Source organism: Ambystoma mexicanum, chromosome 4q (genome assembly GCF_040938575.1).
Source record: "Ambystoma mexicanum isolate Mex_15411 chromosome 4q, UKY_AmexF1_1, whole genome shotgun sequence".
NCBI classification, from domain to species: Eukaryota; Metazoa; Chordata; class Amphibia; order Caudata; family Ambystomatidae; genus Ambystoma; species Ambystoma mexicanum.
Window position 1 is genome coordinate 442,740,695 of NC_090928.1, and position 25,461 is coordinate 442,766,155.

Consider the following 25,461-nt stretch of genomic DNA (forward strand, 5'->3'; position numbering starts at 1 on the left):
CCGAATCTGAATAGATTGTCACTGCACATCCTTTTGCTGCATGGAGAGCCTCAATTAATGTTATGAGTTCTGCTGCTTGGGCGCAGTAATGCATTGGCAGGTGTTTCTTAACCAGTACTTCATATTCTCCTACTTTCATTCTTACTACTGCTGCCCCGACATGCTTTTCACCTGTTTCTTGGCAAATGGATGCTGATCCATCTACAAAGAACACTTCTCATTCCTATAGTACATTTTCCCTTGCTATAGGAATATCATCTCCTTCTCCCTCATATGTGGCACAATCGTGTTCCTGCATATCTTGGACAGCACAGGGCTCTGTGAGGAACGTGGCTGGGTTTAGAGATTTACATCTCACTACATGAATATTGCGGCTTGAGAGGATGATCTTATAGGCCAATGCCCTTTGTGTGGTGAGGGTGGATTTCGATCTTTGAAGTAGGGCGAATAGGGAGTGTTCCATGTACAGGGTGACAGAACACCCCGTGACAATAGTTGAGCTATTTTCAATAGCATAGGCGGCAACTGCGAGGCCCTGTTCGCATGCAAAGTGATCCTGTATTACTAAATCAAGTGTGCCACTGCAATATGCTAGAGGTTTGTGACCTATGGAGGTTTTTTGTGTCAACACAGCTGTCATTAGGGCCCATTTGAGTGCAAGAACAAATTAAATTCCTGTTCGTAATCAGGTGTGGCTAGAACTGGGGCCGTGCTAATCAATTCCTTTAAACTGTTGAATGCTGTTTGCATCTCTTCTGTCCAAGCTATATGTGTCTTGTCTTTCTTTGCTTCTTTTAGACCCCGCAAGAGGGTCCTTGTGCAGGCAGCATAATCTAGTATCCATGCCCTGCAGTAATTGCAGATTCCGAGGAACTTGCATGTCCTTTACTGTGTGTGGTCTGGCTGAGGCGCGCACTGTTCCTGCCCTGTCAGGTATTATTCCTTTGCCATCTTTTGAAATCAAATGGCCCAAGTACAGAACCTCAGCCAAACAGTATTGCAATTTTTTCTTCTCTACCTTATACCCCTTTTGGGTGAGTAACTGGAGGAAGACAATAGAATCTCTTCGACAACTTTCTTCACTTTCACTGCAAACTAGGAGGCCATCTAAGTACTGAATGATGGTGCTCGGGACTTGAATATTGCTGAGGTCTTCGTGCAACATCCTGTTGAAAATACTTGGGCTCTCACAGTACCCCTGGGGCAGTCGATGGTGTTCATATCTCCTCCCGCCCAGTGTGAATGCTGTAAAATACTGTGAGCCTGGATCGCGGGGCACTGAGAAGCAGACGTTCTTTAAATCAACCACAGTGAAATGCATGGCCTGCTTCGGAATACTACACAAAATATAAGCAGGATTCGGAACAAGAGGGAATTCCTTTTGGACAATATCATTATGTGGGCGGAGGTCCTGTATCTGAAGCCACGCCCCCCGTTGCTTTCTTAATAGTGTAAACAGCCGTGTTGCATGGTGAATTTGAGGCGACAATTATCCCTTGCTGAAGGAGTGCACTCTCTTTAATCCCTTCCTCAGCTTCCCTGGACAGTTGGTACTGCTTGACCCTGGGTAATATTGCTCCTGGCTTTAAAGTTATTTTTACAGCGGACACTTCCCTCAATAGACCCACATTATGGGGGTTGATGGTCTAGAGGAAAGGGGCACTTGTTGCATATCGGTGTCATAGTAAGAATGTGGTGCGCTGACGACAGCCATGAGGGGGCTTGGTACTTTTCTGTACTGTACCATCACTTCGCAGGGGATACTCATTTATAAAATAATTTCCCCGTCATTGTCGTCAGCAAACAACTCTTCGCCAGTTAGCTCACGCAATGGTATATTTGGGTCAATGCACAACACTGTGCGCCATTCACATCCATGCATGTCCAGCTCTATTGACACTATCCTCCTTGCAGATACTTGCACCCCTTCTAGATCTAAAGGCAGTATTGTGCCAGCAACCATTTTTGGGGGCATCTACAGGGCGGAACATAAAATCTGAGGGCACTCTCCATTCTTTTCTTGTGAGCTCGGGCCCTGCTCTAGCCAGAACCCTGATCCCGTACACCAACATGTTGGGGTTTACTGGTACTCCCCTCACCTGTAGCTCATTTGCCATGGTGTTTATCAACGGCATTGCTCTAAGGGAGCACATTCCTGAGGTGGAGCAAACAATCCCTCTGTCGGTAAATGACATGGTCATGTTTAGCTTGCTGAGTAAATCTCATCCTAGCAATTGACGGGACCTTTCATAGTAGAGTAAGTATGCTTGCACTGTTTTCCCTCTAACTTGAAGTTCAAATCTTCTGTATAAGGAACCGTGACTACAGACCCAGAGAACCCTTGCATTTTGAGAGTTTGGCCAGATAACGGGAAATCACCTTCACATATGCATGATTTCTCTGCCCCCGAGTCCACCATAAAGATGAACTGTTTGTTCCCTATCTCTGCCCCCACCAGTGGTTCCTCTTCTGGATGCAAGGTAGTGGATAGGTCTAGAAATGCAAGTGCTCTCTGTGGGCTGTCCTAGTCGGGGTGAATGTCTATCCCCAGGAAAGAGAAAATATTTTCACTGAGCATGCACGCCCCTTGGTAGGGGGCTGGCGCACTGTTCGGGGTGGTTGCGAAAGGGTTGTTGTTCTGTTGGGCCAGCTGGTTGGGGCAACATTGCTGTGCTTTCATGGTATGGGTGGGGTGGTGGAGTGTGTTTTACCCAGGTGGCGGAGGGGATTGCTGTGGATATTGCGAGTGTTGCTCATAAGACCCTTGTGGGAGTCCGTGTGGGCTCCCTGGATGAGGGTGTCCATACTTTGGTGGGTTGTAGTAAGGTTGGTTGTATTGATAGCTTCCTCCCTGTCTGCTGCGGCACTCTTCGTGAGAAGTGAAACCACCTCCCACATGACCAGCATTGCCCTGGGTTCCCTCCTCTTGGCCCTTGTGCCCCGTATCCCCATCCCCTCTGTCCCCGTAACCCACCTCATCCTCTTGTTGCAGGCCTTCCTTGCCACTGGTGTCCCATGTATTGTTGCTCTCCTCCCCACTGCTCCTGTCTGTTGTCTGTCCATACCACGGCCATCCTTGCCTGTATGGCCACCGAGACACCCCCTCCTCTCCCAGCTGCTCTGAGGGCAGTCCTGCTGTTACTGCTGTGACCACCAACTTCGTCTGCACTAGTTTCGCTTCTTCAGCTGATCTCCTCTGAATTGTTTCCCTTTCCCTTTCTTTGATCCTCCTACACTGGTGTACTATAATGCTCTGAATCTCAGGCCAGCCCTTGGTTTCTATCCCTGCTATCTTGTCGAGAGCCTTCTGTACTTCCTTTGAGATGCCTCGCTTACTGAAGAAATACAATAGGGTAGACTGGTTCCATGCGGTGCCAGTCTCCGCGCGCCGCATCTCCTGTACCTGGAGAATGAACTGTGGAGCATCTTCCTCATCCCCCATGGTGCATTGCATTATGGAATGTAAGTCGGGGGTGTCGCAGAAGGTTCTCCACAGTGCATCCCCTACCCGTGCCCGGACATTATTAAATGATGCCCCAATATGAGTGTCGTTACTTATGGTCACACCCGGGAAGCCTGCTTTCACCCACACCGAGTCTGCCTGATCACTCACTGTGGATACCAAAAGGCTTTTAATATCTCCTATGGCAAGGGGCACACCTGCAGTGTTTTTCTCAAAGGCGTAGATGCATTTTCCAGCGCCTGCCGTAAGTGGGGGGAAGGGACGTAAGGAGTTTGTTTTTGTCCATCTGTGTCGAGGGGACATAGTGAGGTTTCCCTGCCCCCTTATGAATAAGAGGCATCTGTAGTTTTACTTTCACCTTCCCGCCTTTCACCCCTTTTCCTTTCTTTTTCGCTAGAGCCATCCTTCCCATTTTATTTCGGAGCCTCCCCTCCCATGTCTCTCCCACTCTAGGGATGGCACACTGCACCATTGCACCTTCTTCCGGTTCGTCAAAGTCACTTCAATACTCCTCATCCCTCACCGAGGCCACAGTGTCATACGCAAAACTATCAGTTTCCCCTTCCCGGTCTACTCGTACTGCCCTTATGGGCGCACTATCATTCCTGAAAAGGAAGTCTTCTGATATCCATTCATCTTCTGGTATGGGAAGGGTCCCCCTGGGAGGTTAGGGCCCGTCCCCCGATCCTGGTGCTGCATCACACGTAATGGAGCCAATTCTGTATGGGTGGAGGTTAATGCCACCTCAAGATCTTGGGTGCTTACTCTGGTGGGGGTGGGGCAGTACTTGGTGTGGTTGGCACACTTCCCCCTGATACATACGTAGGATTTATATACGCCTCCACGATCTTGTGAACAATGGATAGATTTTCTTGGGTTCCTCCTCGCCCTTCTCCCTTTCCCCCTCATCTCCCGTTGTTACTGCTGGCACTTCTGAACCTTTCTCCCTCTTATTTGTTGTAGGGGTTTCTTCGAACATCCTCCACATATCTAACACCTCCCTTCTGTTTTGAAGTTGCTTCCCTTTGTATTTTGCTGTTAAGTACGTGGACAGCTGCTCTAATGTTCCCTTATCAAAAGACCCATCTTCCGGCCAGACGTGCAACAACCCCTCTCCCTTTGTTTCTGTTACCCATTGCCCGTGGTATTTACTCTTATCTCCCGTCCCCTTTCCTCCATACTGTATGGACGTCCCTTCCAAGGGACGGGAGATGGAACCTTTTTCACCAGAAAAAACCTTCTTCCCCTTTAAATTTAGAGGCACGCGGGGGCGCAGCCCAGGAAGCATGCGGTGCCCTGACTCCGCCCTCTGGCGCCACACCTCAGTCCCCTTTTCCGCGTTGACGGGAACAGGCCGAATTCACCAACACTCCTGGGTTTGGCCTCGGCCATGTAATTGCACACACAGATACTTCTTCTCTTTGCTAATCTATCATTCAGGTACTTGGCCCTCAGGCGTCACGCTCCTTCCCAGCGCATGTCGACTTCTACAGGTTCAGCAGGTGTCCATTCTGCAATGGGCTCTAACCAACTTCAGACCCCCACGCCCTCTGCCTACGTTGCCATGGCCCCAGACCACGGTTGGCAATCCTGTTCGGCGTGTGACTCGCTGTCCTCGAAGGCACTGAAGAACAGACTAGCCAGGTGGAGGGAGCTCTTCCAGAGGTCGCCTCCAGAGGATCTCAAGAACTTTGTGAAACATCGAACCAGGCCCAAGGTAGGGCCAATATTTTCCAGCACACCTCACAAGGGAGACTCCTTCCCAGTGACTCTTGCGCGTGGGAGGTCCTGGGAAGGTCCTTCTACCGGCATGGTCCTCGGATCCTCCCGGGCGCAGTGTCGAGGGACCGGAAGGTTCTTGTACCCGGGCTACACCCTAGGGGCTACGCCCTTTAACCGGCTCAATGGCCGAGGGACTACGCCCTAAAACCGGCAATACTTCAGAGGGGCTATGCCCTATTACCGGCAATATGTCTGAGGGGACGCCTAAATGCAGCTCTACCGACCCCCGGGTCGAGGGTTTTACACCTACCAGGCTGAGACCCGAGGAGCAGGGTAGGCCTCGTGATCCACACGCAAGAGTCTTGGACGAGGCCGGGCCCAGTGGGCTGAGCAACACGTTGCAGGCACGTGGCAGGCAGCCCAAAAAAATGTCTGCAGCGCCAGAACGGGGCACCCGTCCATTGCCATTGCACAAATTCGGCGAAGAACAAGTGTCAAGGTGGGACTGGCCTCAGCCAGGTACGTGGCCTACAGTCTACCCTTCATTTGCACAGGGCAACTTTCCTTTGCATCCATATGGACAGGGTATGCAGCGACCCCAGCAGGCCCCCGTTACCCTGTCGGTACCCCCTGCAACCTCTTTGGCCACTGAGGAGGTGCTCTTCGAGAAGTTTCTCGGACTCATGAGGTCTCCTCAGATGGGGGTTATCATCAAAGACGCTGTCAGGGAAGTGATCCCGCCATGCTAGAGGCACTGCAGACGCCTTCATCGGGCCCTCAGGCCCTGGTGCAGCCAACTCTGCAACCTCTGCCGCCTCCTCAGCCTCCGGCTGCGGTCCCTGTACCCCAGCCTCCTGCGCCATCTACCCCTCCTTCTCCACAAGACCCTCCAGATCCACAGGATACGGACGAGGAGGAGGATACGGACATGCCATCCTCAGCCAGGGCCTTCCATGAACGTCTTGCTGACCTGGTGGAGTACCTGGGCCTCACCCAACCAGAGGTCGAACAGCCGGCAGAGGGGGCTCTGGCTGAAGTTCCCACAAGACGCCCCTCTGCCAACACAGGGATTCCACTGCAATCCGATGTAGTCTCCCTGGCCAAGAAGGGTTGGCTCAAGCCCCACTCAGTCCAGCCGGTCAATCGACGCCTGGACACCAAGTATAGGCAGATGGGGGGGGGATACACTCTTGCTCTCGACCCATCCTCAGCCACACTCCTCAGGGATTGCTGCAGCAATCACTATACTCCAAGCCTCAGTTATCCTCAGCCTCCTCCTCTGCCGCGCTACTAGGCAAGGAGGAGGAGATCTTGGAGGCGTACGGCAAAAAGATCTACTCCAACGCCTCCTTGCACCTGCGTCAGGCCAACGCAGATGCCATGCTGGCTGCTGCCAACCAACGGTTATGGCAGGAAATTGCGGACCTCCTCCCGGAACTCCCCACCCATTGCCAAGCACACTTTAAGGCGGGGCTAGCGGAAGCCAAGCTATTGGCACATGACCTCATGGAATCCACAGTGGCTCATATCGATACCTCTAGCCGTGCCATCTGCATTGCCACGGACATGAGAAGAACAGCCCTGACGTCCAGGAGCGCATTCTAGATCTACCGTTCGAGGGGGGGGCCTCTTCCACTCCTCTACGGACGAAGAGCCGGGCAAAAAGAACAGCAGCTCACAAACGGCGAAGTCTTTATCCATTCTTACAAAGACCACACCCAAATCGTACACCCAATCTCAGCAACGCTTGGAAAAAGGTCGTTCATATGGAGCGTTCCGCGGCTTCCAGGAATGCATATCCAGGCAGCCGGACCGCTCACCGTCTCGGAACTGGCGCAAACAATAAAAAGGGGGGGTGGGTAAGGGCTTTTTCCAGTCCCCCTCCTCAGCCTTTGAGGGAAAGAAGACATGACACGCCCCTTCGGGTCCACGTGTCTCCGGTGGGGGGTAGGCTTGCTCTCCATGCACAATTCTGGCACCAGTATTTCGTGGACTCCTGGATCCTCTCCGTAGTATCCATGGGCTACCGCCTTCCTATCCTAGCCTCTCCTCCCCTCCCCGCCACTCCCACAGGTTGGGACAGCAACTCTTTTGGCAGAGATCCGGTCGCTCGTAGAGAGCCAGGCAGTGGAGGGAGTCCCAGCATCCCAGCGAGACTTTAACTTCTACTCCAGAAGAAGAACCAGGTGGGCATGAGAGTTGTGCTGGACCTTTCCACCCTCAACCTCTCCCTACTCCTACAAAAATTCAGGATTGTTACACCAGCTTTTATAGCGGAGACATTGGACAAGGGAGACTGTATGTGCTCCATGGACCTGAAGGACGCGTACCTACACGTCCCGATTTGGCAGCCCCATCGTTCTTTCCTACGGTTCAGGATCATGGGCTACCATTTCCAATACAAAGTCCTTCCATTTGGCCTCAACTTGGCCCCAAGGGTCTTTACCAGACTCATGAACGCTGTAAAGGCCCTTCTCTGAGAGGAGGGTCTCCACATCTACCCATACCTCGACGACTGGCTCGTCAGGGCTACATCTCCGGAAGTGGTTCACCACTCTTCCCATGCCCTTATAAATGCACTGCACGACCTGGGCTTCTCGCTCAACCTCAAGAAGTCACAGCTGCTCCCAATGCAGACTGACATTCCTGGCACACATGCTCCGAGAGGGTCTTCCCGTCGAAAGACAAAATCTCGGCCATCAAAAGGGCCACTTCCTAAGCAGATAAGGGACCTCGGCATGGTGGTACCAACATCTCCTGGGTCTACTAGCGGCGGTCCTGTTAGCCATGCCGCACACAAGACCACGGATGAGAAGGATTCAGCTGCACTTCGCGCCCTCATGGAATCAGAAGCGGGGCTCGCAATCCGAGATGATCAACGTTCCTCCATCTCTCCACCTGGACCTAACATGGTGGTCTAAGACTGCAACCTACGGACGGGCAAGCCCTTTCAGTCGCCCTCCCCGCAGGCTACCATCACCGTAGACTATTCGCTCTAGGGCTGGGGAGCCGCCCTGGACGATCTCTCAGTCCACGGCACCTGGACTCGGCAGGAGCAGGAATACCACATCAATTGGTTGGAGCTGAACGCCATGTGACTAGCGCTCAGAGCATTCCTACTACTGCTCAAAGGAAAGGTTGTCCTCATCCAGACAGACAACTCGACAAGCATGTACTACATCAACAAGGATGGAGGCACCAGATCACCTCCTCTGTGCAGGCTGGCGATCAGCATGTGGGAATGGGCCCTAGAAAATGACATTTACCTCTCGGCAGTCCACCTCCCGGGGGAATCCAACCTGGAGGCGGACAGGCTCAGCAGGCTGGGAGCGGACAATTACGAGTGGCAGCTAAACAACCTCGTTATTCAGGAGATCTTCAACAGGTGGGGTCATCCCCAAGTGGATCTCTTTGCCCCCGGGCACAACAAGAAGTGACCCCAGTTTGCATCCTGGCAGGGTCAGGAGACCGGCTCTCTGGGCGACACATTTCACCTCCAGTGGACCGGCATGAAACCCTAAGCCTTTCCGCCTACTCCCCTGATCCACAGGGTAATTTGCAAGATCAAGGAGTCTCACGACTCTGCATCATTCTAATAGCTCCATGGTGGCCGGCCAGGCCATGGACTTTGGAACTACTGAGCCTCTCCGAGGTGCCCCCGATACACCACCCGACGTCCCAATACATCATCTGGCACAGCAGGGGGGCAGAATCCTCCTACCGCGCCAGGGAAACTAGCCCTCACAGCGTGGTACCTGAGCAGGTAACGCTTCGGCACTTTAGCCTCTCACAGGCCAATCTGGAGATCATACAGGGCACCAGGAGCAAAGCCACCAGGACCCAGTACAAAAGCAAATAGACCAGATTCTGCAACTAGGCAGAATCCAAGGGAATTGACCCCTTGGCCTGCAAGTTGGACGACATGCTCTCCTTTTCGGAGCACCTCGCTCATTCGAGCGTACAAGTCAACACCTGCCGTACATTCCTTACAGCCATTAGGGCTTATAGGAACTCGGAGGAAAGAATGTTTTCCTCCTCCAACCCTATCGTCAAGAAGCATCTGACTGGTCTCTACCCGCCCGTCAAGAGACCGCAACCGGTGTGGGACCTTAACATAGTCTTGGGCGTCCTGGCACACAAACCATTTGAGCCAATGGGTCTGCCAACAAGACAGCCTTACTAGTCGGTCTTACCTCGGCTCGCAGAGTCAGCGAGATTCAGGTGCTGGTCGCCTCTGAACCATATACCACCTTTCACAAGGGCAAGGTAGTCATGCGGACGCACCCGGCATTTCTGCCGAAGGTTCCATCTGCATTTCACTTGAACAAGGGAATAGTCCTTCCTATGTTCTTTCCTGATCCCAAGGACGAAGCACAGAGAGTGCTGCACGGCCTGGATGTCAGGCGTGCCCTAAAATTCTACTTGGACAGGGCGAAGGGCTTCCGCAAGTTGGACGCTCTTTCACTTTTGGAGGCTCAGGCTATCAGGCCTCTAAGGCTTCCATATCCCGCTGGATGCTCTCTGCCATCAAGGAAGCGTACGAGGGCCAGCACAGCCCGCTCCCGGTCAACATGCATGCCCACGCATTCAGGGCCAAGGCAATGGCCATCGCATTCCAGCGCCATGTCCCTTGGAAAGTCATAAGCAGGGTGGCCACTTGGGCCTCTCCCTCGGCTTTCTGCAAGCATTACTGTTTGGATGCCGGCTCTAGATCCGATGCAGCTTTCGGACAGGCGGTTCTCAGGAACCTATTTGCTTAAGGAGGGTCTCCTCTCCTCCCTGGGGCTACAATCAGTTGTAATCGCCCATACATAATGGAGGAAAGGGGACGGGACATAAGAGTAATTATAAGTTACTCACCGTAGTGACTAACATACTCTTAGTCCATAGTCCCCTTTCCTCCATACGTCCCACCAACCTCCCCCCTAATAATGCTGGTGTTATTAGGCAATGTCAAATTTATTGTTGATGCGTCAATGGGGACTGAGGTGTGGCGCCGGAGGGCAGTGTCAGGGCAGGGCATGCTCCCTGGGCCGCGCCCCTGCGCGCCTCTGGAAGGGACGCCCCTACAGTATGGAGGAAAGGGGACTATGGACAAAGAGTACGTTAGTCACTACGGTGAGTAACTTATAATTTCTAATTTGCTCACTATACAGGGGGAGATGCAAATATGGGATAGTGGGGTGTCCATCCCCATGACCAAGAACCTTTCGCCTTTTGGGTATGGTTCCCCCAATATCTGTAGGGCCCTTTTTTTCCCATTCCCTTCTCTGTCATACCTGGGCCTCTTTTTTCAAACAATCAATAAAATTACATAACTTCTATTTCTAATGTCAAAATACAATACACAACTACGTATAACAAAACATCAAACACTTTTGCATTCAACAAAAATCGGAAGGTAAACAAGGAACAAAGGACATATAACGTATGGCCCTTTTTTAGGACAATTTCCACTTTCTCACTTATTCACCATTCACATCAGGTTTGCCCCTCCTGGTCCTTCCTATGCATGTTATAAGAAACACTGAAAATAATAAGCTAAAATAACAAGCTAAAACAATAACCACTACTTATACCTGAGCCCTCTAATTGTATGGGGATCCTACTTTTATCTCCATATTTATCCTCCGCACTGGGCGAGACAGTGCAATGCGGTGCCGCCCTCCAACCCCTTTCAGAGCTAGGTTCCCGTATCTCTTCTGTATTTTCTCCTTATTCCTCTATTAAAAGACTAATGGACATAAAAAGGAAAAAAGTGCTTTATTTCACCAAACCAAACACTCCATTCGCATTCACTTCTTGCATGTTCCCTTCAATCACACTGCTCTATATTCCCCAAGTCTCATCATTTGTCTGTCCTTGCAATTTATATTTGTGTGCCCGTGTTCTTCCAAGAGCCTCTGTTTGCAGTCTATCCACAATGTCTGGGCCTCTCTGTGGGGCCGCACCCGGCTCCAGTGAGCAGCGGGGTGTTCGCAAAGCCGGAACCCACAAGTACCTTTTTCTTCTGCGTACGCATATTTGGGGACTGGTCAGCCCTAGGTGTGCGCTGACTTGCCGGAGAAGCCCTGGATCTGGCCGGTGGTACGGGGGGACTCAAGGAAATCAAGCTAAGGGGGTCACCAATAGAAGGCAGGCACTCATACACGTGTCCTCATAAAAAATTCAAAAATAAAGATAACACACCCCGTCAGGGAATGAGACCAAGAGATGAGTTGCAAGGATGACTAAGTTTATATAATAAAAAGTGCCATCTAAGAACTCTGCTGCCCGAGAGCGTTCTGCCAAAAGATACACGGGCAGCACATTAAAAAGGCACCAAGCGTCATAAATGATATCATGTATAGGTAACACTTCAGCATATTTGATTGGCTGGAGACATATACTAAACCCAGCTCCATATGGGATGCCTAGGCTCCTTTGGTTGCTGCTTCTCAGTCGATCATGGTGCACGTGGTCAGCTGGGCTCATCTTCGCGGTGAAGGTCAGGGCAGCGAGGCGTCACAGTGCTAACTATCTAAGCTAAACAGGAACTAACAAATCACAAATACTGGCCAAAACTTAATCACAGGAATGGGGGTGCTAAAGAAAGAGGGAATAATATATGGGCATTCCGACCTACACATTCAGGGCTCCTTTGATAGTGCAGTTCCAGCTCTCAGGTGCCCACCCCAGAGGTTTGATCTGCAATCTGCCCTTCCTGGTGCCTCATGATATATAAGCAGACGTGTGTTGCTTTTAGGGTCAGGGTCAGAGGCTGGTGGGCCCTGGCCTGGCGGGGTGGGGGTTGAGAGGGCATGAGCAGTTTAGTGGAGATGGATGGGCACTTGTGCTGGGGCCTGCTTCCGTCTCACGCTCTACAGAGAGCACATTCTGTGGAAACGATACTAAACAATTGCAACAATAAATGGCTGGACTTCCGTGAGAACAAGGCTCGTGCAGAGCTGGCTGGGGTGGGCATGTCTTGGGCACTGTGTGCGAGGTACTGGTAATGGGAGAGCGGAGTTCACTAAAGGATGATTTTTCAGGCCTAGTAAAAAGATGGTGTCTGGTTTAATACAAAATTGCGTCTGATCTCGGGGGTATGAGGTATGTTATTCGCCTACAAAATGTCGTATGATACGGGGATGTGCCTTGGGGGTGGGTGTCTCTCCCCCTCCTTGGGCTACACGTGATGTATTCACCGTGGGACAGGCAAGGGGGGGTGGGATAGGACCATCTCCTTCCCAACACCCTCCCACATTTTCTTTACTATTTTCAAGCCCGACCCGTTTCCCTGCCCGGGAATTCCTTAAAGTCACTCAATCTCCTATTATCTACATTTATATGGTGTAGCAAGAGACTGTAGGTGGCCCTGCAAACTTTAATGGCCCCAAGGAATGTGGGAGGAATGGCCGTTCCTGATTTTAGACAGTACTATTGAGTGGCACAGTTGCGGCTGCTGAAACAGTGGCTCTCGGGGGACAATAGTAAACTTTGGGTTTCCATGGATAGAGCGGTGGTAAGAGATTCCATTAGATGTTGTTTTATAGTTAGATAAGGAGGATAGGCCTCCTAGTATGAAGGCATTGTGTATCACTGCACTTGCGGGTGAGGTGTGGGATGAAGTGGTAAAACAAAGGCATATTTCAACAGTCCCGGGTTCATTCACACCACTATCTGGGAATCCCCAGTTTACGCTAGGGAAGGAGGTGCAAGCCTTTGGGAAATGGAGGGGAGGCGGGATGGTTAAGGCTAAAGGATATGATATGTGGTCAGGAAGTTAAAACCTTTGAGCAGTGTAAACAGTATTTTGGCCTTATGGAAAGGCACAGGCTTTGTTATTACCAGCTGCAGCATCACGTAGTGCATCCCCTTAATAAACTACTTGCAGGCTGAAGACTCGCTGCCCTTGAAAAATGTATAACGTCTCATTCAGGGGATACACATCTTATTTCAGCATTGTATGCATTAATAACTGATGGAGGTCCACAGGAGAGTTGGTCTTATATGGGCAGGTGGGAACGAACCCTGGATCGACAAATATTAGAGGAGGAATGGGAGGTATTATGGGGTAATATTCCGAAGCTCACTCGATCCATCTGAAATGTGGTAGAAAACCCTCACTCAGTGGCATTATACCCAGGAGAGGCTTAGATCTATGTAGCCAGAGACATCCCAGGACTGTTGGCGGAGATGTAAGGGGCGGGGCGATTGGCACCATATCTGGTGGTCTTGTCCGGCCTTGAAATGTTTCTGGGGTCAAATATGCTTGACAATGCAGGTGGTGGCGGGGATAGTCACACCCATGGGGATTGAGGAATGTCATCTGGGCCTTTGGACAAAGGACTTGGTGCCATAAGGCAGGGCATGCTTCAAGGCATGCATGGTATTGACATTGGCTGCTTTACTGGTGATTGCCCAGAATTGGAAGGATGAGGCCGCTCCTATCCATCTTGAATGGTTAAATAAAATTTGGCATATATTGGCTATGGAATGGGTCACCTATAACCTTCAGTGGGGCAACAAAAAATTCATGACAGACTGGGGAATATTGTTGGAATATCGGAGGGATGATTATCGGATTTAACTGTGCCCGCGGAACATTCGGATTTTGGACATTGCCTAAGGCCTTTAAATACTCCATAAGAACTAAAGACCTCTGTGTATATTATATATGCCAAAGGTGGAGCAGATCGGGGAAAGGGGGGTAGAGGGAAAAGGGTTGGGCAGCGGTGGGGGGAATGTTGTGTTAACTATACAAAATGTCGCTAAAAAATAAATAAAAGAAGCTGTGAAAGAAATACCATAGCAATCAGAAAGAACATTACCTGGGGCACGTAACTTATTTTCCCCCTAGTTGGTCGTCCTTTTATACTGAAGCATGTTTGAAAGTCCTTAGTGCTACAATGAAATGATAAAATAAAAAAGCGGGTCAGGGAAAAAAGGGAGAGGGCTTTCAGAACAGACACATTGTTCACTCTTATATGCACCACTTGGTCAGGTCTTGCAGTGTATCACGCATCAGAGCCTTCAAGAATGTTTAGCCTTGGTGGACCAGCAATACTACTGGAAGCATTGCCTTTTAACCTAGTATAACACTAGATATAAAATAATAAACAATGTATATTTGAGTTTGAAGTGAAGTCCCATTTACTTACATATCCCTGGTGACTTGTACTACACTATCTTCTTCATGAGTAACCTAAAATGCTATTCCTAGCCCACAAGGCTTTCTTGGGCTGAAGGATTAAAGACGGTAAAGGCCCACCCAAAACCTGAGAATGGCAATATATGGTACCATTTTTCTGGCAGACTTTAACCTGAACCGGTTTCCTTGCCACCAAAAGGACCTGCACAGGTTTTGCAAGGAACTGATCCACCAAACCATCACAAGCAATGCCGATTGGTATAGATGAAAAAAACTATAGAACCAGCTCACAGACACAGTAAACGGGGAAGAGTTCATGTCTAAAACGCTTAAGGAGACAGGAGCCGTTTTAGTGATGCTTTCTAGGCCTTCTCACAGGGCAAGCAATCACTGAACAATTGTTAACCAAAGAGTGCAAGGATTAAGAGAACCAACATTATCATAGTGGGTGACTGTTTCTTCTTTTGATTTCAGGCTTCATGTTGTTTTCTCTGGAACATTTCCTGCTTGTTCATGTCAGTTTTCTTTTCAAATTGGGCTCATTGTTTCACTATGGAGCAACAGCCGTAAAACAATTTCAGAAAGTTACCCGTTTATTCCCATGGCCCTGACATCCACAACTATATGCTGCAATGCTTTTCCAGAGCAATGATCAGTTAGCTCTGCAGTTTGTAATGCGGTAGTAAGTGTGACATATTTTATGGACTAGTCTTGGTAGACCTACTTGAATAGCTTGAGCGGTGAATAAGGAGGCAAACCATTCAAGATATTAAAGAAAATATTCCATTCAGAACATAAGCCACTTTTTATGTCTCAGATTATTACCAGATATGTGCATTGTAAAAAGTGGGATGAAGTATACTTGTGAAACTTCGCTTTGGTTTAAAAAATGCAAATGTTTTGTATGGTTCCTGCTCTTTTATGTGACCAAATTGTTTGAACTCACTGGCTACTTGCCTCTTTCTTTAGAAGGAGTCCTGTTGGCCTGCTTTTTCTTTCACACCATACCCTACCCTCTGGACACCACACCCTACCCTCTGGGTACATAGGACACAATAATGGTGGTTGTGGATTTAGCAGTATACAACCATCACTATCTCAATGTTGGCACTTTACTGAAGCCTACTCAGAGTTGCTAAATTCTTATGTTCTGGCCCACAGAAGATACACATATCAGAGTTAATACCTAATTGCACCATCCAACGGTGAAAGGAACATTAGTGATTATAGTTATACCTGGACGGAAAGTCTGGGCGGCAGCTCTACTTAATGGGTACTGTAACCTTATCCTTGCTATGTTGGAAGTACACACAGACTTAGCTGATAAAAATTCCTACAGATATACAAGCCAATATTGTGACTATATATTTAAAGAAAAAACAGAAAAACTGGCTTTGGAAAGAGCTGGTCTGGCAGCGACTTCTCTTTAGGCCTATTGAGATGGATTGGTCGTTGTTAGACACTATTATCTAGTTGTACACTCTGGTTTGTCGCGTCTTGTCTGAAAAGCGGATATAGCCAGAAACCGCTAAGGATTACTAGGTTGAGGTTTCTTAAGACTGCGCCAATTAGGAGATCACTCAATAGAACAGTTTGTTAAAGTGGTGTCATTTTAATTAACGCCCTTGTGCTGACACGTGTTTCGGCTGCTAAAATGAAACCACTTTAACAAACAGTTCCATCGAGTGATCTCCTAATCTACCTATATCTATTTAAAGATGTGAGAAAATGCCACGTTCCCCTAAATGTCCTAGTAGACGGGGAACAGCAAGGTTAAAAATTGTGGAAAACATTTAGGCTGGCAGTTCTTCTCCCTGAATGTTCAATGTATGTGACAGGTAGTCTAATTCTTCTTTCAACATCTCTCTCTACTGCAAAGAAAAAATTACTTTTAAGATTCAGAAGATTGTGGATCCTGCATAGCTGCAGTTGTGACAGGCTTTTGAAAGGTGACATGAGTAAAGGTCTTGCCATGGCATTGCAGCCCACACAATTGTTGTGATCTTAACCATTTTTTATATAACAATATCATTATAGCCCTATCTTTACGTGCGCATGTTAGGCAACTTCACACGTGATTGTGCCTTCCAATGATGATAACATGTGTGAGTGCAACTGTTTTAACTTTTTCTTACTCTACTTTGTATTAGTCCAACATGTCCAAGAACTGCATTAAGCTGCTATGTGAAGATCCAGTGTTTGCAGAGTACATAAAATGTATTCTAATGGATGAAAGGCTTTTCCTGAACAATCATACAGTCTATACCTTCTTGACACAATTTCTTCTGAAAGTAAGTTTGCATTATATAATGTACATATCATACAGGTCATTCTTGTGATTTTGTTTTTTTGATAGCATGTTTATTTTTCCAGGTTCAAGGTCAAGTGTTTTCGGAAACTAATTGTACCAGTCTTATCAATACCCTCAGTACCAATCTCATAAATCAGTATCAAAATCTGGAAACTGATTTTACGAACCGAGTGGAAATCTCCAAGACAAGTACTACTTTAAATGGGGTAATATACCATCGAAAGATTTTGAAATTCCTATGCTAACTACTGAGCACTCTTAATTCTCAGACTGCTATTTCTGCACTAATGCACCATTGACTTTATGTATGCTGACCTTTGCAAAAATATGGATCTTGTGTCCAGGTTTTTTTCATTACCCAATTAATGGTGTGGTTTTTATTGAGGGATATGTTTTAGCTGTTTAATATATTTTAGAAGTAACTTTAAGATATGCCCTCGGAAGCAAGCATTTTCATTCAGTTTAATAGTGATCCTCAAATTGTGATTTCTTTCTTTTCTGAAAGAGTTCCTATCGGCCTAGTTTTTAGAATATAGCAGTAGCTGTTTTCGCAGTTATCAGAGTTGGTATTTAAAATATCTTGTATACTCTTTGTTTAATGAAATCCAGTACCTTCAACTATCTGCTTCAATGAGCATTTCGGAACTTGTAGTTGTCAAAATGATATATGTGTATTGTTTTGTCCAAACATTAGGGGCATTTGAATTAAGTTTTAAAAAAAGGTTTTACATTTAAAATACTCTAGTCATTTCTTGAAATAAAATCGCTCCCAAGTGTTAGAAACATCCTTCCTAGGAAAATGTGCAACGCGTTGTTTAGAATTTGTTAACCAACCAACAGAGCCACTGGCTGGTATCCACTGCTACATCACTGGAATTCAAAATGTTTTTAGCAAAGCCTTAAGCATGTTTGCAATCATGTCCCAAACTTCAGTTCATTTAGTGCCCAATATCAGATTTCCAACCCATCTTCAAGCAAGTAGTATTTGTAATGAACTCATATGTCCTCAGGTTTAGAGGAAGACACCATCAGTTAACTGTATGCTTCCTCCTGGAACCAGGAGTATGCATTGTTTCAGATCCCACTCTACACAGAAGCCCAAAGCCTGACCATAGCCTATCAGCAATTGGTTAGTACCACTAGTAAAACCACAATTTCCAAAATGACTGTGGCGACCTGCAGAACATGTGAGAATAAAATATGGTGGTTTAAACGCCTTGGGCAACTACAACTAAATAACTAAAATTGGTGTTGCTACCAGTTCACAATTTAGGGAACGAGTGCCCTACACACTCTTCAGGAATATAGTACATACCTTATTCTTCATGTTTATGGCGATGATCTCATTCTTGATGGATGTAATGCAAAAGTCACTTGGTAGCAGTCCAAGACATTTTGATATCCTAAGGCTCCCCAGACCCTCAGAACTCTCAGCTCTCTGATGATCAAACACTTTTCCAGGTGTCTCAGTCTTCTCAGGATGTTCAGCTATGTCAGCTGGAATATTCTGGTCTCATCCTCTCTTGGCTCCAGTTGCTACACTATGATATATGTTCTTGGTATCCTGATCACATCCTGGTCCCAAGTCAAACGCTGCCTTTTGCCTCGCAGTTTTATATGACTTTGTCTTCTGAGGCTGCTATCCCAGGGTACAGCATTGGGTAATCCCTGTATTAGTTTATGCTGAGCCTCCAAATGGGCTCAGTAGTAATAATGCTATTAGCACCAGCTGTCGCTGGTCTCTGGTTGCCAGAGGTTTAAAGACTTTGGGTGCCATCTTAAGATCGGTGGAAATACGGCCTTCATGTGCTGCTCTGGCTGCCCGTGGCTCTCCTACAGTTCCTGCTGCTTTAGCGTCCTCTTTTCAAAGCAGTGAATGTTCACAGAATACAGATTCCCTTGGAGGAGAGGAGTATGTCACATAGCTGGCCAGCAATGCACAGGGTTCCTTTACTGTAACTCTGGGTTATGGAGTATGGAGCCTCCTTGAGGGTCTCCATAGTTTGATGAACCCCTAGCTTGAGGTTTGATAAGGAGCTGTATTGACGTATCCTGCGAATCTATAACAAGGTTTTATTCTAGTACTACTTTATTTTGTCATGGACCTTGGGGATAGGAGGAGGACTGGTCTTTCTGAAAAGGAAGGTGCTACTTTTCTATACCCCTGATCTTCAAAGTGTAGGCCTATCTCTCAGAGAGTGACATTGGCCTGTACAGATATTTTGTGCCGCCCACCCTGTACTGCCTCCAGATAGTACACAACTCTTGTACTGTGAGCTTGGCTTTCCTGGGAGACAGAGTCCCCCCATGACACCTGCCTTTGTTGCATACTTTTGCATTATGCTGTTACTGACTGGTTCATTGTTCTCCTCTGGTTTTCTGATGTTCATCCCTAGTTTACAATAATGCCTTTGGGAAACCTTCCTTCGCCCCTTAGATGTCTCCTCTCCCATGCTTAGTATGGTTCTTGCTAAGGGGCTGTTTGGAATATATCATGACACAGTTCTCAAAGTGGTTGATTCCCTTGGGCTTTGAGCCTGGAAGGGTCTGACCTTTCTTCCTCTTTGTATGGGAGAAATTTCTGTGGCATCATACATTTTAATTTTGACTGCATTTCTTCTCTGTCTTCTTCTTGGGAGTGCGGGGGAGGTGGGGTTGCAAGGAGATATTCATCTTTTATGACTAACACACTAATCCTTTGTGGTTTAAAGTAATAGCATTCTAATACATGTTATCTCGTATCGTTTCACATACCGTTGTTGTATGCGCGAGAAGTTTTCCGTTGGGCATTGCATTCGAGAAAAGGACCTATGTGCGTAGAAGTGTCTTCTTCAAAGGAGATTGTGCGGCTTTTGAACGCGGTAGCAACAGAACTGTAATTTTGTCTATGCAGCTGCAGGTGAAGGTTCTTATTTGTTTAAAGGGCAAACTAACTCACGTAGAAAAGCGCAGAACCACGCAATGTTGAAAGTACAGATTTCTAGAAAAGCACTGACAAGTTGTTTTCACTGAGGTAAGAGACCATTGTCTCGTTTTAAATACGTTATAAGGAAGAGAGTTCCTAGTGAGGATATTTAAATAAGAATCGGAAGCGGAAAAAGGATGCAAAGCAGAAGGTATTTTTAAAAGACTTTAGCTGTGAAAAAGCACTCTTAGTTTGGAAGTTAGAAGAAATTGAAAGCAGTTAAAGATACAAAGTAGCAATTAATGTTAAAGACTTTAACTGAGAACAAGCATCACTTCAGGCCTCAACATCTTAAAGGCCTATCAGCTAAAGAAGCATAGGCAGCGGGTATGAAGGGGAGGTTGGGAAATTTAATACAAGAAAAGGTAGAGAAGTTGGAGACAATTTAGTAATGTGTTTGTGATTATCTTTTAGGTCATCTTCAGTGCAATCCAATCGTGAAGAGGTCAGGTTCTGAAGACCAGGGGTTAGAAGAAACCTGAGTTTATTTTCTCCACTTACCCTTTCCCCTTGGGTTTGCCAGCTTGATAGTTGTTACTCAAAGATTGTTGGGCCGGCAGGCTTAGGGGTCTGGTGGGCTATCGTCATTCCTGCAGGAATTCTGAAGCTGGACCTGACAGGTCTCATCATTCTCCTCCTCCTCTTCTTCAGTGTAGCATGGATTGATAGAAGGGTTTTTGTTAAGAAGCTATATTGTTTTCATTTCCAATTTTCGTGCCTTGAAACACTTGTGTATAGGCGCGTTATAAAAGCCATATCATATCAAGGGTTCCTCTTGATGGGTGTCTGGGTTATTGGCTGCCGATGTGTCCCAATTTTTGTGACAAGGCCAGTAATCTGGCCTTGTTAAAAGGAGAGGGTGGGTTGGGACCTCTCTCAGCTGGGAATGGGAAGACTATCAGGGAGGAATTCAGAGCCATTCAGAATGGCCCATTCCTGCCCCTGAGGTTGACTGTGGCAGCACAGAGGGTCCCTGTTTCTGTTCCCCTGCCAGCCTATGCCTTTGCAGACCCTTATTTCCAGCCTAGCATCTTGGTGCTTATACTCACCAGTACTTTTTTATTGATGTCAGATGCATCCAAGCCAAAGAAACAAGGGCAGATAAGATAAAACCAGAAAACCAAGAGCAGCTGCTCACACACCGAACAAAACACCAAGGACAGCCACGCTGCCACATAGACCTCATCGCAGAGCCAGCTATGGAGACAGAGTGAGAAACACACACAGGCTGCTGCACCGCTAGAGAGCGGGAACCCACCGCTCAAGTCTGGCAGCAATCACGCACCAGAAAGCAACAGTTCCCTAGACCACCAGGGACTAAGAGGTGGAAAAAAACCATTCCCTAAACTTAGAGGTGTTCCCAGGAAGCAGACCTAGAAACCGGACTATAAAATTGGACTTTCAATGCCGCCATGTTAATTACACGGCAAGCCCACGTGGAGAAAGTGGCCAGGTTTTTTCCCCTTTTTTGGACTTTCCCTTGCACATACTCGCCATGGTAGGAGAAAACGGCCTGATTGCATAGGGAAGTATGGCCAACCTTCACCGAGGCTGGGATACAAAAACAGGTAACAGGAAGTGTGGATTTTTCAGGTGAGGTCAAAGGTGGAGATAGAAGACGACCAAGAGACCAGCAGGAAGAAGGAGAGAACAGTGCCTTTTGGAGAGAGTTTATGGAGAAGGTGAGGCATTGGCTTAGGAGTGATTGTGGTTCTGCAGTGTGAGTGGGTGTGTTTGTGAGAGAAGTGAGTAAAGAAGTTAGTGTAAGGAGTGAATGTGAAAGAGAGGAAACTGTATAAAAGAAGAATGTTTGAGTAGTGGTGGGAGGAGAGTAGTGGTCGGAAGAGTAGTCATGGAAGGATAAGTAGTGGTGGTATTTGGAGTACAGTAGTAGTGGAAGGAAGATTAGTAGTGGAAGGATGAGTTGTACTGGGAAGAGTATTATTGGTAGGAGGAGGAATAGGAGGAAAGCAGTGGTGGTAGGAGGAGTAATAGTGGTCAGAAATTAAGAGTAGTTGTTGGAGGAGAAGTAGTGTTGGGAGGAGTAGTCATGGAAGGAGAAGTAGTGGTTGGAGGAAGAGTAGTAGTGGTAGGTGGGGTAGAGTAGTGGTGGGGAGGGGTAGTAGTGGGAAGACGAGTAATAAAGGGAAGAGGAGTAGTGGTAAGAGGAGAGCAGTGGTGAGAGGAGGAGTGGTACTTAAGGAACAGCACTGGGGAGGAGGAGTAGAAGTGGGAAAAGAGTTAACATCAAAAGGTGGTAGAAAGAGACTGGAAGAGTAAAACATCCTAGGGACAAAAGATTAGTGGGAGAAGTCGGGAAGAGAGGAAGAAGTAAAAGTAGAAAGGCAAAGGAGGAGGTAAATGTGGGCCTGATTGAAATAACCTGAATCCAACACAGTGACTGCAAGGCACCATCCCAATTCCCATTAGAACACTAACATTTCATAGGTAAAGCTAGGAAGTCCCGAAGGGAGTTCAATGGCCTGTATTCAAGTTACCAGCATTACTAGAATGCCAGGATTAGATAGGAGGGATCAACATTCAATAGCACTAAACCAGGATTACAGCCACCTGGGTTAGGGAGGGTGGTGGGTCACAAAAGTCCATCAAAGGCTTGGAACTGCTACATTTGAATCGTGTGGAAATATGCAAACTGCTATTAAGAAGCCTTCCCTATCAAATTTAACACCACACAACATATCTTGACACATCTGGTGCCCTACTTTCTCACACAAAATCCAAACCAATCAGGATACCCCATTAATGCCCAAAACCCCTGATTAACCGACAAAATAACTATTACAAATAGACACCCTCCCAACATCTGTCTACCAGCCCCAGTCCAATGGATTAGTAAAGTGTTTCAATCAAAACCTAATAAAACACACTCCAGAAATTGTTTTTGGAGGATGCAAGGAATTGCGACAAACTACTAACAGGCACTCTTTGTAGCACAGAAAACTCCCCAAGCTTCAACTGTGTTCTTTAACGTCAAACTAGCCTATTGAAGTACTTGTAGGTCATTGAACCTTCACAAAGACACTGGTCATCACCAGTCATTCTGCTGGCCAAACTGGATGGGAGTTTGCAATCTTGCATAGATATCAGAAAAGCTAATGAAATCTCTACTGTTGATGCATATCATATGCCCAGAATTGATGAAATGATTGAAAGTGTTGGACCAGAAAAGTACATTTCCACCTTGACTTAACCAGAGATTACTTGCGGAGTCCATTGTCCTAGGAAGATGCAGAAAATATGACCTTAGGCACACCCACCGGCCTATTCCAGTTCTGTGTCCTACATTTCTGGTTACAGAGGGCTCCTGCTGCCTTTATGCCGGTGATGGACACCATACAGCAGCCTCGTCATGCTTCTGGAGGTGCCTGTCTGAAAGACACTGTGGTATACAGCCATAACAGGGCACACCACATGCAACACCTATATCTCGTCTGCCAACGTCTCAGGAAGGCTGTGCTTATAGCTAATCTAGCAACATACCTCCTCATGCTGTCTTCAGCCAAGTATCTAGTTTTCTAAGTCCGGGCCTCAAAATTGGTACAGTGAAGGGTTTTATAATGGCCATGTCTATTTTTGGGAGGATTCCTGAAGAAGGGTCCTACTTTGCAGTCCCCAGAGTGATGCAATTCCTGAAGGGCCTAACCAATTAATTCCCTCCCAAGTCCTTTCTGGTACCTTAATCTAGTGTTGAGGTTGGCTCTGTTTGAGCTTATGTTTTCTAGTCCCTGATGGCTACTTTGCTTAATGGTAGATTTCTTGGTTGCACTTATCTTCTTCGTAGATAGTTTCTGAGATCCAGGCTTTATGGGCTGCACCCACATTTTTGGTGTTTTACAATTAGAAGGTTACTTAATGGTGAGACCCTCTTTTCTACTTAGCCATGTCTCTGAATTTCACCTCAAACAAAACCTACTGCCAATGTTCTCTGCTCCTGTGCAACCCTAGAAGACAGAGAAGTACTTTCACAGTTTCAACACCAATAAGGCTTTGAAAATCTGTGTATCAATGTCCAACTCATTCAAACTGGATGACCAACTTTTGTGATTACACACAGACAATCATCAAAACGATTCTGATATATATTAAAACATGCTGTGCATTGCCATACAAGCGTGTACCAGAGGTCCACAAGGCCCATTCAACAAAATGTGACACAACTACTTTTGCCCTATATTAAGGACTTCACCTGCTGTACAACTGCCAAGCAGCAATATAGGTGTCCCTGCATAAATGAACCATACATTTTCATGTCAAAATCGAAGTGAATGGGGATGCTTCAGTTGGGCCCCCCTGCCTTTCAAGGGTTTTTGTGTAAATGTACTCCTTGCACTCTTGCTTCCTCCATTCTTTCCACTGTAGTCTTTGGAATCTGTAGGAGAAATGTATCCAATAGATAAATGACTTACCTTTAGTAATGTTCTTTTTGATGGATACAATATTTCTCCTATAGATTCCTCACCAACCCACCCGCATGTTACCACCTAGTGCCTGTGAGAGAAATTTCAGAGGCAGTTGACGCCTGCAATATATTTCAGAGATGAGAAGTTTGTATGAGGAAATCCTTATCCAACAGAAAGAACATTACCAAAGGTCAGTATCTTGTTCTTTTGTGATTTACTGATTATGCATAAAGCCTGCTTAACCATATTGAATGCTGTGTAAAAGAATGCAATTTAGCTGGTATTTATTTGATGGTAAAACAGACATTCGTTTTTCTTTTTAATTCCTTAATGAGTTTGTGATTTACATTTTTCAGAATTCTCTCACTTTTTCACTCTTATCTGATCGTCCCCTTATCGATTTGCAAGGGATCAGTGTATTATTTTACATGTGTAACTTTTGTTACATTTATTCCAGCAAGAAATGGTTTAAAATGTGTATTGGTAGAGCTTGTTAGATTGTAGTTATGAAACGTTTTGGAATACCAGCACCTTTCGATGCAAGTCTTCCTTTTCTAACCTTAGACTTGATTGAGCAGCTTCCCCCAAAATCCAGTTATTTGTCAAAAAACATGTCTGAAGCCAAGATGGCTGCACTCTGCTGAAGACGCCGCGTGCCGGGCACCTCTCCTTCTAGACCCTAACACACTGCCCGCAGCAGCTACAGCCCTACCCGACACCTGGGTGGAGCGGAGTGGGACCTCTGGAGGGGGGGGAGAGTCGACCAGATCCCGGCAGCGGCCCCGGGGGAAAGCAGAGCGGGTTGCGACGTGGGAGCACTGTCAGCTCCGCTGCAGCGGGCCGGGCCCTGAACTGTCTGCGCTGAGGCCGGGCGCGCAGGGTGCTCCCCCGGGATAGCCGCGCGGCGGCAGGTGTTGCCGGTGAGGTGGGCGGAGTCGGCGGCCCCCAGGCTGGTGAACTCGGCCAGGTCTGTGGAGCCCCCCCGCGGCCTGAAAAGGAGAGTGTGTGGTCGGACCGTGCAGCCCTGGCAGGGGGGTGCCCAGCAGAGTCAGCATCCATCGGTGGGTAAAGCCCCACAGAAGGTACGGAGGAGGCCCTGTGGAGGGTCGGGGGGGCGCACCATGCCGGTTATTCTCCCCACCAGCCGGCGGTGCCCCGGGGAGGAGGGATCCCCCGAACCCTGCAGCCTACTTAACAGCGGTCCAGGCGCCGGGACCACTTGAAAGAATGCAGCATTGTGCATGATGGCAGAGTACCTCTCCATTATCCAGAATGAGCACAAATTTGCCCCAATTCCTAATTTAATATTGGTACAATTCCGTGGTGCACAAGAGGGACACTTCGACCCTGGAAGGACTGTCTGGAATCTTTGCTGGTTTTTCAACCCACCATAACCTATTCCCGGTGGTGAAGCTTAGCCAGTGTCTGCAGACACTGTAGCTTCCT

The 25,461-nt window shown here is 47.4% G+C and overlaps 1 protein-coding gene across 1 annotated transcript in view; it reads left to right on the forward strand.

The window, feature by feature from the left end:
- Positions 1-25,461, forward strand: part of USP34 (ubiquitin specific peptidase 34) — a 3,618,222-nt gene that overhangs the window by 3,507,022 nt on the left and 85,739 nt on the right. The window contains exons 76-77 of the mRNA XM_069608012.1: positions 16,469-16,609; positions 16,692-16,835. Coding sequence (XP_069464113.1) covers positions 16,469-16,609; positions 16,692-16,835 — 285 coding nt within the window. The remainder of the gene's footprint in view (positions 1-16,468; positions 16,610-16,691; positions 16,836-25,461) is intronic.